General features: G+C 38.7%; 1 protein-coding gene across 1 annotated transcript; it reads right to left on the reverse strand.

The window, feature by feature from the left end:
* Positions 1-14760: 14760 nt before the first annotated feature.
* LOC110906338 lies at positions 14761-16412 on the reverse strand. Its single transcript, XM_022151487.1, has 4 exons — positions 15966-16412; positions 15720-15896; positions 15259-15376; positions 14761-15146 (listed from the first exon to the last, which is right to left on the reverse strand). Exons 1-4 carry the CDS (start codon positions 16410-16412, stop codon positions 14761-14763), a joined length of 1128 nt encoding a protein of 375 aa, XP_022007179.1.
* Between the last annotated feature and the right edge of the window lie 463 nt (positions 16413-16875).

The raw sequence follows: 16875 nt of genomic DNA on the forward strand, positions 1-16875 counted from the left end.
GATTTCCTTCACAAACATCCAACTGAGTATTTTTCCACGAGGCTTTTCTTTATCGAACTTCAAATAATCGACTTGAGTTTCAGAAGGTGTAGGCTTTGCAACCTTGGAAAGGAACAGTTTTCTCCATTCTTTGAATGATTCGGTTGCATCATTTGTTGAATCACGATTCTTTAGCTTTTCGTCGATATCTTCCAAATGATCTTTCAACCAGTCTTCATCAAACGGGTTGAACTCTGTTCCATCTTCACGTACATAAGTCGACTTCCTAGTTTCGCCTTCAAAAACGATCTCATCAATATTTTCTATGTCTGCAGTTTCAGGTTCACTTAGAATATTATCAATGGAAGCATCATCGATTGCTTTCATTTCATCAACGCTAGCATCTGCTCGTTCGAGAGTTCAGCAACAAACTCTCCTTCTTCCAGAACTTCTTCAGATACAGGATGTACAACCTGTAAAGCAATGTCAGCAGAGCTAAGAACAGAGGATGTACCAGCCAAGGAACCTTCAACGTAAGAACTGCTCTCTAGCTGTTGTATTTCTTCTACAGCGCCACTGGAGGTTCCTTGTGTAGATTCAATCTGTGGAGGCTCGAAAGCAGCAATCTTAGTAGATTCAGCAGCTGGTGGTTGTTCAGATATAGCGGAAGGGTCTGGGTTACCCGGATCTTCAGAATCATGATGTCGTTTCTTCAAGGCTTCCTGTTGTTTGCATCGGTCAACCCACATAATGTTAACACGCTTTCTGACGATCTCGAAACCATCATTGATTTTCTTGACCCCATCTGTTATCTTGGTATTTCGACTGTTGTACCATTCTTTCATATCATCATGCTTTGCTTTAAGAGCTTCGGCTAACCTTTGAACAGCAGCGCTTCTTTCTTTCAAATGATTCATATCAATACCACGAGCATTATCAGCAGCTCGCATTTGCTGTAATCCGCGTACCCTTTCTTCATTAGCATCCTTTAAACGTGCATTCTCAGCCTTAAGTTGATCAATTTCAGATTGTTGGCGTGTAATCTCAGCTTGTTGTCTTTGAACAGTGGACTTCAACGTATTCATCTCCAACTGTTTCTTGATAAAATCGCTCTTTGTAATGTTCATGAACGCCTATTACCAATCGATTTGTTTTGCAGCAGCCTGTAATTGTGAGAATAAGAAATCTACCTTCTCATCTTGTTCCATTTCTGAGAACATTCTGCTTCGGCGTTCTGATCCATGCTGAGATGTTGTTTCTCTGATGACAGATGCCATTGTTCATTGTGGAGTAGCTTGAGGAGTGACTGTTTGTGTTTCAGCAGCAGAAGAAACCACGGGTGGTCGTTCTGTTGTTGTTGCTTCATGTACTGGTTCTGAGGAAGTTGGTTGAGCAGATGAAGAACCAACTGTCTTTCAGCTTTTCTTTTTGCGTCGAACAACAGTTTCCTTTCTTTTTAACTGGTCGGCTTCAGTATCTGACGGTACATAATCAGCATCCTCCTCCTGTCTAATCCGACGTGTCTTCCTAACCCCACTCTCATTAAGATAGAACTCATATCCTGGTTCTGGTCGATTATCATCAGACTCAGAATCCTCTGCATCACCTCCAGCACTACTAGCACCAGTTGTACCGGCAGCAGATGCGCTGGTAGCACTAGCATCACCACCTTCATTATCACTATCACCGTCGCTATCAGATGAATCACTTTTATGACCAAACTTGTCTTCCATCATCTTTTTCAATGTTGGCTCTTCGTCATCCGATTGGCTGTCGTCGTGACGCCATTTATCGTTTGCAGGAGCGAAGTACTCTGTGTTGTCTAAGGCTCCAAACATCTTCCTTGGAGGATCAGATTCTACATATCTCTTTACGGAAAAACCCTTGAATATCAGTAGAGACTGTTCGTGCATAGTATCAATCTTGAGTATGTCGTTATCTACCTTTGGAATATTTGGATGTTGAACATTCATAATCATCTGTAGGAACCTCGGATACATCCAGAATTTATTGCCAGATGTACGAGATCCTATTCTTCTAAGATTTTCTTTCATATTGGCGAAGATGAACTTTGAAATGTTGAAGGGCTTGTTTAATACTAATGCTACCATCAACCCAACGAGATCGTTCCCGGCCATATCATATCCAGCATGGCTTTTGCTTATACATTGAATCAGTACGTGAAGTAAGAATTTGTATTGCAGCGGCAATTTAGCTTTGTTGATCTGTCTAGAGAAGATATCATCGATGCACTTCATTCTAAGTAAACATCCACGCGTGCACATGATCGGAATAGAATCTGGAGCATTGGCATCATCTTGAAGTTCCAAAACAGAGTTCAGAATATCAGGGGATACATTCACGTTCAACTGGCTAACCTGCCCCTGAATCAGCTCCTTTCCGTCAACTTCAATCACGTTCGCTGAATTCCAGAATTCTTTAATAAGAGACTTGTAAACCGGCGTTGAGAAAGTAATTGCTTTGTTTATCCGTGATTCCCTCAACCATTGAGTAATCTCCTTGTATCCGCCAAGCTTTCCTTCAGGATCCAAGAATGCTACCATATTGTGTCGAGGTTCGGACATAATTTCTTCTTTCGTTTTGTTAGTTTTCTTGGTGGCCGGTTTGCGTTTTGTGCTTTCAGAGCCATTCTGCATACGACAAATAACCGCAATAAGACAAAAATACATAACACTTATAGAATACATACATGTATACACTTTTAATGAACATTGTGAACATTAATCATGTATAGACATACATACTGTATAAAGTGTTAAACATGGACACCATTAAAAATTTTCTAAGTGTTGAACAGATGAAGAAGGGTCCCTGTGACGAAGTTTCCACTTAATGACGAAGACTGAATCTTCGTCGCCTTATCTTGACGAAGATTGTTTGGTCAATGAAAGTCAATTATAGTCAACGAAGATTGTTTCTCCATTGACCATAGGAGAAGTTCGTCTCACATGATCTATGACGAAGATTGGAAACTTCGTCACTTTAAGGTTCGCCTATTTAGGTTTTGTCGTTTCAAAAACAAATTGGGGGTTTCATCATACGGGATTCTTCGCCGAAACAGGTTGAATCCCAGTTGATTCAACATCAATCAACATCCAAATAGCCAATATAAGGAACCCAAAACCCAGAATTTTAACCAAGTATTACGCAATCAACATCAATGTCCAACACCCCCAAATTACAAACAAAACATCAATAACCCCAAACACCCTAGTTTCAAACGATTTAAACATCTCAAATGAAAGCACATATTATAACAACATTTTCATCAACAAACCAAAGCAAACATCAAACAAAACTTTAAACATATGTAAACCTAATACCCTATTCAATACCCAAAACAAAAACCCAAATAAATCATCAATATCCACACATAAGACCTGTTACATTCTAACACATCAAAACATAAACAGATAATAAATGCAAGAACATGAACAATTGTATATGAGATATCATCAATCAACAAATCTCAAAGGGGTTTCACAGTCATCGGACACAAACAGTGGGTTTTATGAGGTTATACCATGATTTTGGTGTATTTTGGTACCTTGGATTTGTTAAAGAAAACAGGGGTTTAACAAAAGGTTTGAGTCGGTGAGGGGCTTTGGTGAAGAAGATGAGTGAACAGTGCTGGGTTTTTGAAAAGTGATTTTGAGAGTGATACCAATAATGCAGTGGGGTCCTTCTTTTATACCTGGACCCCTCGACGAAGTTATAATAACGACGAAGTATCACATGGGCTCGACGAAGATTCTTTGTTGGGCCATTATGAGTTAGCCCAAATTTGATTTTGACGAAGGATGAATTGGGCTCGGCGAAGATTAAATCTTCGTTATTTTTAAAGTTCGTCGATTGTTGTTGGGCCGATATAAGTTAGCCCATGTCAGATCTCGACGAAGATTAAATCTTCGTCGAACAAGAAAGTTCGTCAAAGACCATAATGAGTCTTCGTTGACCAGTCAACACAGAAGCACCAATGTTTGATTTTTGAAACATTTTCCATTTGAGTTAAAATCATCAATTTGCAAAAAGGACATTTTATGTAGTAGTGAAATCACAAATAAGTCGGTGTCGGGCTTTTCGGCAGAAAATTTTGAGTTTCAACTTCGGCAAATCAAAAACGAACTTTACAAATTACACTAAAACAGAATTTAAATGCGGTAAACTAACGAGAAGCAAAAATAAGCATAAAGAAACTGTACAAAAGCAAACTTTTTGCGAGTTTCAAGGTAAGAGAATCATTACCAGCTTACGGTCTTTGTCAAAACGGTTTATGATTTCTGTTTAAAGCTTTAGATAAGTATCCTACCACAATTATCGGTATTGTTATCCATATAAGCTCAACTTATCAGATGTAATCATAATTAGGAGATATGATTTACGGTAGAATTATACTTACTTGTCGGTGTTCATCCACTCACGACACATTCCCGTATCAAGGTATGCACGAGAGTTCATCTTACCGGTGAGTATACTGCTTATCATCCGTTTGACCGTATAAAAGATGTGAGAAACTCACTTATTTTTGTTTGAAAACAAGCCCTATGTGATAGAATCACTTATTGATGAGGAACTTGATTTTCAGATGCATGAGGGCACATGAGCAAGTCCGTGAACAGGTTAGTACCAACATACAGACAAAGAGACGAACTTGACTCCCGCAAGAAAGCTGTGATATTATCACTTATTTTGTTTGGACATCTGATTGTTGATCACTTATAGAGGTCGTATGCAATATGTATACGTATGTATAGTATCATGGAAGATCTAGACTTCGTCTCCGTTGTATTTCGGTAAAAGATACAACCATGATACCCAAATGATAAGACAGCATAAAGACAGAATATCTTTGAACCTTGGCAATCTCTCAAACGAAATTTCGGTACCAAGACCATATGCCAATGAATGGTTCCCACCTGACTTGAAGTCTGTTAGGTTTATATCATCCTGCACATTTTAGTCTGATTGTAAGCCTACCGATACATCGTTAGTAGAGCTACTTATCAATTTTCAATTTTTTTTTTGTTTTTGACCATATTGACAGACCACACCAGTGTATATCATCATTTTCCCTTCTTTTATCCAAGAAACTCATTTTTGATTTTCTAATGTTTTTTTGAACTTTTTCAAAAAAAAATTTAAACTTAAAGACAGAAAGTAAACGACATATTTTTGGATTTTTGAATTTTTCACATGTTTTTGTATTTTCTTGAAATTCCCCCCCCCCCCCCCCCTAAAATGTGAAAAGATAAAAATTTGAAAATCTTTTTGTATTTTTTTTTACAGAAAATATTTACTTAAACGATCTGCCAAAAGAAGTTTTACTCTTGTTTCACCTTAATGCCATTAACCAACAAAAGATAGTCAAAACGAGATTTGTCAAAAGCTTATGTAAAAAGATCTGCACGTTGTTCATCAGTGTGGACCTTAACAACATCGATTAGTCTTTTATCAAAACAATCACGTATGAAGTGATACTTAATTTCGATGTGTTTGGTCTTTGATTGTTGCATAGGGTTTCTAGTAATCTGTAAGGCAACATTATTATCAACAAAAATAGTAGATAGGAATTCAAAACCGTAGTCGCGCATTTGTTGCTGAATCCACAGAACTTGAGAGCAACAGCTTGAGGCAGCAATGTATTCAGCCTCACAAGTTGATATAGCGACACAAGTTTACTTCTTGCACTGCCATGTGACCAGGCGATTTCCTAAGAACTGACATCCAGCAGTTGCAGATTTGCCGTCTATTTTGCAGCCACCAAAATCAGAATCACTGAACGAGATCAAATTGAAACTATCATCCTTAGTGTACCAGAGACTGGTGTCCGGGCAACCCTTCAAATAGCGAAAAATCCTTTTTACAGCAGCCAGATGAGATGCCTTCGGGTTGGCTTGATATCTTGCGAGCAGGCATGTTGGATACATTATGTCAGGCCTCGAGGCAGTGAGATACATTAAAGATCCGATCATAGCGCGGTAATAAGAAGTGTTGACACTTTCACCCTTCAAGTCCGGAGTAATCCCATGATTAGTCGGAAGTGGGGTGCCAATGGGCGTTGCATCAGACATCTGGAACCGACTCAAGATGTCACCAACATATTTAATCTGATGGATGAGTATCCCAGACTCAGTTTATTCAACTTGTAGGCCCAAAAAGAAATTCATCTCCCCCATTACGCTCATTTCGAATTTTTCCTGCATAACACGCTCGAATTGCCTGCACAAAGCATCGTTAGTTGAACCAAAAATGATATCATCAATGTATACCTGTACCAGCAGAAGATCTCTATCTGTTTCCTTGATGAAAAGAGTACAGTCGATAAGACCTCGTCGAAAACCATTTTCCAGCAGATAAGTAGATAAAGTTGCGTACTAAGCCCTCGGTGCTTGATGTAAACCATAGAGAGCTTTGTTGAGCAAACAAACCCGATCGGGATGGATAGGATCTTCAAAACCAGGAGGTTCTTCGACATACACCTCTTCTTCAACGATACCATGAAGGAATGCGCTTTTGATGTCCATCTGATAGACTTTGAATCCTTTAAAAGAAGCATAAGCTAGAAAGATCCGAATAGCCTCCAGACGTGCAACAGGTGCATAAACCTCGTTGTAGTCAATTCCCTCGATTTGCCGAAAGCCTTGAACAACTAATCTCGCCTTATTGCGAATGACCACTCCACGATCATCCTTTTTGCATTTGTATACCCAACGAGTACCAATTTTCTTGTAATCGTCGGGTTTTTCAACAAGTCTCCAGACACCCAGTTTCTGGAATTGTTGAAGTTCTTCCTACATCGCTTCCACCCAAGAATTATCCTTTAGAGCTTCTTTCCAAGATTTTGGCTCTTCTTGTGAAACATAACACGCGAAGGACCAATCATTTTGTAAACCTGATTCTTTGATAGCTGAATACAAACCAATATTCTGGTCGTTTCTTAGCTGATTACGCGTCTGCACTCCAGTTTGGACATCTCCAATAATATTCTGCTGCGGATGAGTATCATGAATTCTTGTTTCAGGAACATCAGGAACACGAGTATTAATACCCAAATTGTTAAAATTAAGATCCACAACAAATTCCACGCCTGGCATAGACGTAGATGTAGATGCATTTGCTTCAGCAGTGTCTACATTCTGCACATGAGTAGTTGTTTCAGAAACACCTTGAACAGGAGCAACTGGAGCCGAAGAGCCTTCAGTTGTATCATTTAATACATCATCTTCCGACGACACATTGTAATCAGCGGCACCTTCAACTTCCTCATTTTGAGCAATATTGTTAACCGAAGTAGAAGCTTGAGAGTTAACAACAATTGGTCGTACCAAAGACGAGTCAACTGCATTATCACTTTCCAATAGCATTTGAGCAGCTGCAGATGCTTCATCAAAGGTTGGCAGATTAAAGGAGTCGAATAGTCCATCATAATCGAACATCCAAGGATCACCCGGAGCTCTTACAGAATTAGTAAACCTTTGAACCTTGACTTCACCCCATAACTCAATCTTTTTGGTTGTCAAATTCCACACACGAAAATTTGGAGTAGCATATCCAAGGAAGAATCCCTCGATAGCCTTGGCGCCAAACTTTTCCGTGCGGTTTAATCATAGCGCATGGACCGCCAAAAGCTTCTAAGTAAGAAATGTCCGGTCTCCTTTTGTGTAACAGTTCGAAACAAGTTTTGTCATGCCTTTTAACTGTGAGAACTCTGTTTAGAGTATAGCAAGCAGTAGCAACAGCTTCCCCCCAGAACTGAACAGGAAGCTCCGACTCTACCAATATCGTTCTTGTAGTTTCTATTATCGTTCGATTTTTCCTCTCAGCGACACCGTTTTGTTGTGGAGTGTAGCGAGAACTGTACTCTTGAAGAATGCCCTTAGAAGTACAGAACTCATCCATTATGTGGTTTTTGAACTCAGTGCCATTGTCGCTTCGGATCCTCTTCACTTTCAACGTGTATAGATTTTCTAGTAAAGTAAGAAGATTATTGAGGATTTCAGGAGTTTCACTCTTGTGTGCCATAAACGATACCCAAGAAAATCTAGAGTAGTCATCAGTAACCACCAGACAATAAGCATCCCCAAAGGTTGTCTTGTGTTTCATAGGTCCAAAGAGGTCCATATAAAGACGTTCAAGAGGTATGCTGACAGTGTTGACTTTCTTAATCGGGTGAGACTTCTTCGCTTGCTTTCCCTTCTGGCACGAAACACAGACATCTTGTAGATGAAAATTCTTCACAGGCACACCATTCACAAGATTGTTTTCACCAAATGGTTCATTTTTCTCAAGTGAATGTGCCCCATACGTCTGTGCCAAGATACAGACTCCTTTTATGTGGCTTTCGAGACAAAACAAATGACTTGTGCAGATGTTGTTATCGCTCGGCTCATGTCAAGAATATAAAGATCACTAATCCTTGGAGCCTTCAAGAGAATCCATTCTTTTGGAATTTTAAACCCAGGCTTCAGCACGTAGCAACCGGCATCATCAAAATGCACGGTGAACTTCTTATCGCAGATTTGTGAAACACTCAGAAGATTGTGATCAATTTTTCGTACATAATTGATCTTATCGAAACTCACAACACCATTGGAGATCATTCCTTCTCTAGTGATGTACTCGCCTTTGTCTCCAGCAAATGCGACATAACCTCCTCTAATGTTTTTTGCATCATAAAGAAGCCGTAAGTCGCCGGTCATGTGCCTAGATGCTCCACTGTCAACAATCCAATGACTATTAACAGTTCCTCCTAGAACACCCTGCACATATCATTCAACAATCAGTTGGAATTAGGGACCCAAGCCTTAGTGGTCTTGGGTCGTCCCTGATTATCAATAAATGTGATTTCGATTTCTTGATGATTCGGAAATTTTGTGTCTCCCCCTGAAATTTCACCGGTTTTAGGTTTCCAAGGTTCCTTTCGTTTACTAGACCGTGTATTATTAACAGATTCTGATATTTCTGATTTTAACGGTTGTAATGAACTTGGTTCCTTTTTAACGGATTTTGCTTCCGGTTTTAAAGCCCTTTCAATCGCCTTGACGTTTTGACGTCGTTGTTTTGTTTCTAGTTCTTTAATAGTGCGTTTATCTTGTTGTGGTGAAACAGAACGGCATTGTTGGTGACCTTTTTCAGGAGGGGCTCTCTCAACAAACTTTTCTTTGTGAGAGTTTGTACAGTTTTTGATGATGTGTCCAAACTCTCCACATTTAAAACAAGATCTCCTTTCAACAAACTTAGGAGATTCTGATTGACAACCTGATGTCGAACTGTAGACCCAAAGGTACTTGTTCCTTCATCACACCCATTTGTGTGTTGAGTGTAATTGTTTTGACTATTACGTTTTAAAATTTTGACTTGTTGAATAAATTCGGTATTTGATTTATTTTCAAAAGTCTCCACTTTAACAGTACCCTTTGATGCTACAAATTTGACATCATTACTTTTTTCTTGTAATGAGCTCCCTTTGTTTCAAACTTTGGTTTCTGAGCTCGTTGATCTTGCTGTCTACCCTTAGAAGCGATAGATTGGTGCTTTGTCAGTAATCTTTGATTTTCGTACTGTTTTCTAACTTCAGATTTTGGAATAGGATCAACTGAGTTACAATAACTCTCGGGATCTCCTTACCCAAAAGCTTATCGGTAGTATCTTCAAACACTTTATCAATCAATGATTGACTGACGGTTTTAATTGGAAAATCTTTGTTTGAATATATTTTACCATCACCGACTAAAGTATACAACGCATTCTCACTTTTAACGGTAGACACAGATTCCTTGATAGGATCTATCTCTTGCTTAGCAATAGAGTGCACAGCAGGAGTAGGAGGGTCACACATAATATGATTCTCAATTGGAATTTCTACTCCTTTCATCTTATCAAGAGATTTATCCTGATCATTTATATCTGATTCATCATCTGATGAATCATAGTCATCAACAATTGGAGCACTTTGTTCCGTAGATGCTGAATTTTCTGTTCCTTTAGATGAGCTCACTGTGGAACTATCTGATTTGAACCCTAATCCTGTAGTGACCTCCTCATAATCAAGAGGTACACTTGGTTCAAAACGAGGCATTTCCTCTTCATCGGGCATTTTGTTATAGTTGTGTCTCAACGACGGCGGACACGACTTACACCCAACGCCTTTCACATTCCCTTTCAGTTTTTGAACGTCAATGATGTGATCAAGCACATATCGGGAGTTAGAACAACTCTCCAATTTGAGCTTGATCGCTTCATACTCATATTTAGCCATAGCTAGCTCTTTCTTTGTTGCCTCAATGATATTAATGTAGTTATTAATACAAGTTTGTTTGTTAAAAACAGTTTTTGATAACTCTGAAACACTTTTCTTTTGGGTTTCAATAACTGATTTAAACTCCTTTTCATTTCGAGCTAAGGGCATGTTTGCCTCTTTGCATTTTGACAATTCAATAACTAGACTCTGGTTGTGACTATGAACTGTTTCAAATTCATGTTTCAATTTAGCACATTCATGTTTAATATCTGCACAAATACTACATATGCTAGGAGTAGGAGTATTAGAATTTACCTGACTTGAAGTGTCTGCGACATTTACCATAAAGGTAGTCTGGTAAGAGAAAGATCCATCTTCAGAAAAGGACTTTTCCATCTATTTAGATGCAATATTAGCCTTCTTGATCAGAACAGATTTCTGACACTTTAACTCCTCAACTTTCATCAACAAACTATCAACATCAGAATCACTTCCCTCCTTTACATCCGATTCTGAACAATAATCTCCAATGCTCGAGCTTTCCTCATCTGAACTACCAGTATAACCCGAGCTATCATCGCTTTCGGAGAATTCTTCCTTACGCACATGCTTGATGTGATTAATGATTTTAGCATAGCATGCGGTTCCTCCTTGATCGCCTCCTCCAAACTGCACGGACCAATCACAATTTTCATCAGCTTGAACAACTAATGCACGGTTGGTGTTAGACGGACCTGATTGGTTAGTGTTGGTGGTGTTTGTCTGGTTGTTCACAGCTACTATCCTTCTTTCCTGGTTAGCTTGATTCTGGTTGGAAGTACTTGTTTGATTCCTGAAAGGATTTTGATTTGTTTGTTTGCTCGGGTGAGTGCACTCACTCTTAAAGTGACCATTTTCGTCGCAGTTAAAGCACGTGACAGCATCTTTGTCGAACCTGTACTTTGTATCCCTTTTGCGTTCCAAATTAGTCTTCCCGGTTCTGCTCATGTAATCTTTAGCTCGTCTAACCGCGCTTGCAAAAGCCCACTTGATATCTATTAACTCCATTTCATCCCTATCAATTCGTTAATAATCTTCATTGGTTAGATTTATGTTTCCAATCTGACCTGCAAGACTGCAACCAACCCACAATAAGCATTGACCATTGTGCTAAGAAGTTCCATGTGTTCTTTGGCAACTTCTATATTGACCTTGGGAAGGTTCGAAGTATCAAGTCTGGCGGTATTGGAGTTTTGCTGTTGAGTAAAATTGTTACCATAGAATGCTTGTTGAGGTTGAGGTGGAGGGGTAACAACTTGCGGTTTTGGGAACCAAGCGCTAGGATCAAATTGAGGTTGAGATTGAGGTTGAGCAACTTGAGGTTGTGATTGCGGGAACCAGGCACTAGTATCAAAATGAGGTTTAGGTTGAGGTTGTTCGGGCACAAATCCAAAAGGATTAACATTTGTCACCGGAGGAAATGGGCTTGAATTGGACATGAACGTCGTTCGAAGTTTTGGTTGCTGACTAGAGCTAGCAACAGGATTAATCCCTCCAAAGTACATTTCTGGATTCTGAGGAGTTGAGATTCGTTTCACCTTCCGAATTTCTTCTTCATTTTTATTTTCCAGCTTTTGAACGAATTCATAGATACTGACAGTATCTAAGACACCTGTATGCTTCAATAGTTCAATAAAAGGGCTCCACTTCGATGGTAGAGCATCAGCAAACTTTGTCACCATTTCCTGTGGAGTTGCAGTAAGCTGGTAAGAAAACATTTCACTTATCAAATGATAATAACGAGTTGCCATTTCATTTAAAGTTTAGTTTTCCATAAACAAAAACGCGTCAAACTCCTTTTTCAACAAGTCTTGGCTAGTCTTCCTTGTCGCCGCATTCCCTTCTCCTCTTGTAACTAGGATGTCCCACAAGGCTTTTGTTGTATTACAATAAGAGAATTGGTGATATATGTCTTTGTGGAGAGCTTGCGTCAAGATAGCAAAAGCCTTCTTTTCAAGATCGTAGGCTTTCTTGTCTATTTCAGTCATATTTACCAATGTTGTTGGATTTGAACCTGCTTCTTCAAGAGCTGTGTTGTATGGTGTAGTGAAACATATCCATAGCTCGGTTTTTTGCCCTAGAACATAAGTATGAAATCGGCCTTTCCAAGATGGATAGTCATTCATATGATTTAGCTTTGGCGGTCGATTGTTGCTACCCGTTTCACTTTCGCTCATTAGCAAATTCTGAATACTTTGATTTTGATTTGCTACGCATGCCCATTGACCTGCAGAGATTGTTTGTTGTGGTATCATATTCTTGATCCACGCTGCTGCAGAGGTCGGATCTAGAGCCGTGCTTGAGCTACTGCTCCAATCCCAAGGGCTAGTACTCATGATTGATGTATGTATGAGAGTACCTAATCAAACACTTGAAAAGAAATGGTTAAGATAGTTTTGCAAAGCTTCTGTTAACAAATGACAGTATAAACGGCCAACTATAGGAACGACGAAGTCTAAGGCGACGAAGTCCTGTGCGACAAAGTCCTGTGCGATGAAATCCTGTACGACGAAGTCCTGTGGGACGAAGAATGGTAATCTTCGTCAAACACTACTTTGACGAAGAATGGTAATCTTCGCCTGAAACAATTTTGACGAAGAATAGAACTTCGTTTAACACAACTTGACGAACAATTAGATATTTTTCAAAACAGAAGGAATATTATATGACACAAGTTGGTGACACGTTTTTCAAGCTAACAACTTGTTGTGACAGACCCAACAGACCCAATCCTTCATCATTTTTCCAATTTGTCAAACAAATATATTTTAATGAAGGACCAATAATGCAAACACATAATGCAAACAAATAATTGAAACTCAGATATAGATCAAATAACAGATATTATCAAGAACACTTTGAAGATAGTCAAGAACATTTTGAATGCAACTATGAACTTGATGAATATTCCTGCCATATTTTCACCGGAGAAATTTTCCGAAACACTATTTTGCTTAAACTTTCAGCAAAATCCAAATGCTAACATGTAGGCATGCAATATAACAAGGTTTTCTATAAAACTTACAGCAAAATAACACTGATTTTCCTAGATTTCGGAAACTTTTACTTAAAAACATAAACTTTTCAAAAAGATTAGTTTCATGAAAATCATAAACAAACTTGATAAAACTCAACAATGTTTGATTTTAAACAAGGAAAAGAGCCTTGGCTCTGATACCACTTGTAGGTCCGTTTTCCTCGGAGGATCGATACGAAACCTAGTCCCTGTTTTTCATAAACACAATCACGAGTGCGGAATCCTCGTGACGATGCAAACTAAATAGAGTATAGCAAATAAACACAACAGATAACCAAAGATGCACTTTATATTAAAAGGACGAGAACAACATCAAACATATACACACAATGCTTGAACGATAAACTCTCAGTTTTTCTCTATGCTCTCATACCTTAACTGTTAAACATAACTAGCTATATATACTATCTACTGGCGAACTCCTATGTGACGAAGAATATGTGTGACGAAGATTGATTCTTCGTCACACACACCCATCGACGAACATTGGAAGGTTCGCCACTATGATGTTTGACGAAGATTGATTCTTCGTCAAATATTAAACATGGACATAACATATGTACTTGTTAAACAGTTAAGCATGATAACAAACAAACAGACAGACGCAACATAAATGCACAGTTGCATTATGTTAAACATTCAATACAGAGACAAATGCCATACCAAGTAAGATAGGGATATCCGACTAGGTAGACTTGACGGAACTAACAGACTCGATTACAAATGACCGTTCAAAATACAACGTAAACAAGACAAAGTTACAGACACATAAATGTACCAACAAGACAGAATTAAAGTCACTGAAGATGCTAACAGAGTTCTTGAAGACAAAATCTATCACAATGAAAAAAATTCTAGGAAATTGAAGAAGATGTCGGTTTATACTTAGATAAATTTTTGATGTACTTGTGATTGTATGCACTGATGGTTTTGGTTGTGGGGATTATGTAAGGCTATTGTAGTGTAAATATGCACAGTTTTTGTAAAATGGTAAGTTTGGCCAAGTATTGTATCTTTAAACTGGTGTAAATGAATATATGTGTAATGAATGTTGAATGTGTTTATGAATATTGAATGTGTTTATAAATATTGTGAACATGAAAGAAGTTACCATTATGACCTACACAAAGCCTGGCCATTTGACCACATTAAGACCTGAACAAAACCTGGCTATTTGACCCATTTCAATAAGCGAAAAAACTGACCACATAACCTGCTTAAAACCTAATCAGAAAACCTGGCTGTTTGACCCATTTACAAAAGCACAAAACTGACACATTTAGACATAAACTAAACTTCCCATTGCCAACATTTGGCCAAAAAGCAGTACATATGCCGCTGATACGAAGTGCAAATTACAAAATACCATAATCTAAGTAGCAAAAGACAAAACAGTTTTTAAAGTAGCTTACATACATAAAACCTTAACCTAACCATCATCCTACTAAGCTTGTGCACCCCTTCCAGTTTTCTCACCCTTGCATGTCCTGATATTATGCCCCTTGGCCCCACACTTGGTACATTTTCCTTTTGTGTTTTTCTTTGTGAGCCTTCCAGTAAGTGCCAAGTCCTCCATTTTAACGGCTGACCTCTTCCTTGTCTTCTTGGGTCTGCCAACTTGGGTGTGGTGCTTGGGAGGTCTGATGGTTATGGGACACTGAACTTTAGCCCACATAGTTCTTCCATTGATTGGGTTAATCTTGTGTGAGTAAACCAACTTCCACCTTTTCATTATGTACACAGGATGCACCCAACTCTCCAAAGCCCCCACCCTTCCACCGGTAGCTCCCATTTCCCACAATGCAGCCACTGCATGTCTACAGGGCATACCTGTAAACCATCATACAGAATTGTTAACCATAACAAACACTTAAAACAGATTTCCAATAACTAAAACAAATTGTAGATTGTATACTTGTTATTTCCCACCTCCTGCAACTACAAGTCCTCTTCTCCAAATTCACCACACGTGCATGATTAGGTTTACCACTAACCTCATAAAATACCCATCCATTCCACTGAACACGGTAAAATGTTGCTTCCTTCTTGATATTCTCAAACTGCTCAGTTACCCAATGTGTCAACAATCATTCACTTTTGTCAATTACATTTAGCACAGTGACAATCCTTCTCACTAAGTATTCTCTTATATACTCCAAGGCAGATATGATGGGTCTGTCTCTTCCTTCCACAATCTTTGCATTGTACACCTCACACATATTGTTTAGCAGCATATCAGAAACTACCCTACCTGTAATAAAATACCCCACTCACTAGTTAGACATTAAACCAATGAAATATGATAAGTTATAAACTGTTAAGGGCACATGCTAGAGAATGTGATCTGGACCAGTGTAAAGGTGGGACCTTTGACAACCACAAGTGGGCTTTCTAATTGAATGCCTTTAATTCGTCTATTGCAGTTGCAAATTCTGGAATAGTTGTGACTGTTGCACAATTCCATAATTTATCCTTGTATTGATTTCCTTTAAATTGCAGCTTCATATTTTCATGAATGTGCCTGAGACAGTATCTGTGCTCAGCACATGGAAAAAACTTTGTGATAGTTGGTAGAATTCCCTGGTCATATGACAAAATATTAGCATATTTAATGTGTAATGATGTGATTAAAGTAACATATGAGCATACCTTTTGTCTATCACTGATGAAGGTAAAGTTTGAGTTACTATGAAGATCAAGGTCATCAGCCAGGAGTTCCAAAAACCAAGTCCATGAACTAAGGCTTTCTGACCCAACAATTGCATAACAAACAGGATAGAGTCCATTGTTACAGTCTACCCCTACTGCAGTTAGGATTTGCCCTGGGAATGGGCCTTTCATAAAAGCCCCATCCAGCCCTATGAAATCTCTGCCCAATGCCTTGAAACCCTGTTTTAATGCTGCCAAACACACATACATTCTTTTACACTGTCTTGTTGGACTCCTTGCATTACCAGTTTCCAAATCAATTTTAACAGTGCTTCCTGGATTCTTATCCAGCAATTCCTTGGCATAATCCCTGAGCAAGGAATACTGTTCTGTGTAGTCCCCTTCTGCTTGTTTCTTAGCTATAACTTTAGCCCTGTATGCCTTCATTCTTGAGATCCCAATTGAATACTTCCTTTGAAATTTCTCTCACATGGACATCTGGGTTCTCATCGATCTGTTCTAACATATCTCTAGAGATAGAAAAGTAGATGTACATGCATAATGTTTCATACTTTGAATGCAAGTATGGTTGGTGTTTAAAGTCTTTACCAACCAGGTTTCAGCATCTTGAACTTTAGATATTAAAATTACCCAAGGACATTAATATTGATAGGGTTTTGTCCTTTTGCCCCTCCCACCCACATTTGTGTTCCCTGCTTTTTCACTATATTCCTTTTCTTTGCCCTTTGACTTATCAGCCCCTGTAGATTTACCTTTTTTTTCCAAAACTACCCCTTTACCTTACCTTTTTTCTAAAACTGCCCCTTTGCCCTTACCTTTTTACAAAATTGCCCCTTTACCCTTACGTTTAGCTCCTTTAGCTTTGGGTTGGCTATCAACATGTACACCA

This window comes from Helianthus annuus, chromosome 2 (assembly GCF_002127325.2).
Source record: "Helianthus annuus cultivar XRQ/B chromosome 2, HanXRQr2.0-SUNRISE, whole genome shotgun sequence".
Taxonomy (NCBI): Eukaryota; Viridiplantae; Streptophyta; class Magnoliopsida; order Asterales; family Asteraceae; genus Helianthus; species Helianthus annuus.

What these genes read in the sequence shown, in the direction of transcription:
- LOC110906338 (XM_022151487.1), bottom strand. Translation starts at nt 16,412, where the DNA reads ATGAAGGCATACAGGGCTAAAGTTATAGCTAAGAAACAAGCAGAAGGG. An exon ending in TCATCAGTGATAGACAAAAG is followed by an intron (nt 15,897 to 15,965) that starts GTATGCTCATAT and finishes TCATATGACCAG; the next exon opens with GGAATTCTACCAACTATCAC. An exon ending in GAATTTGGAGAAGAGGACTT is followed by an intron (nt 15,147 to 15,258) that starts GTAGTTGCAGGA and finishes GATGGTTTACAG; the next exon opens with GTATGCCCTGTAGACATGCA.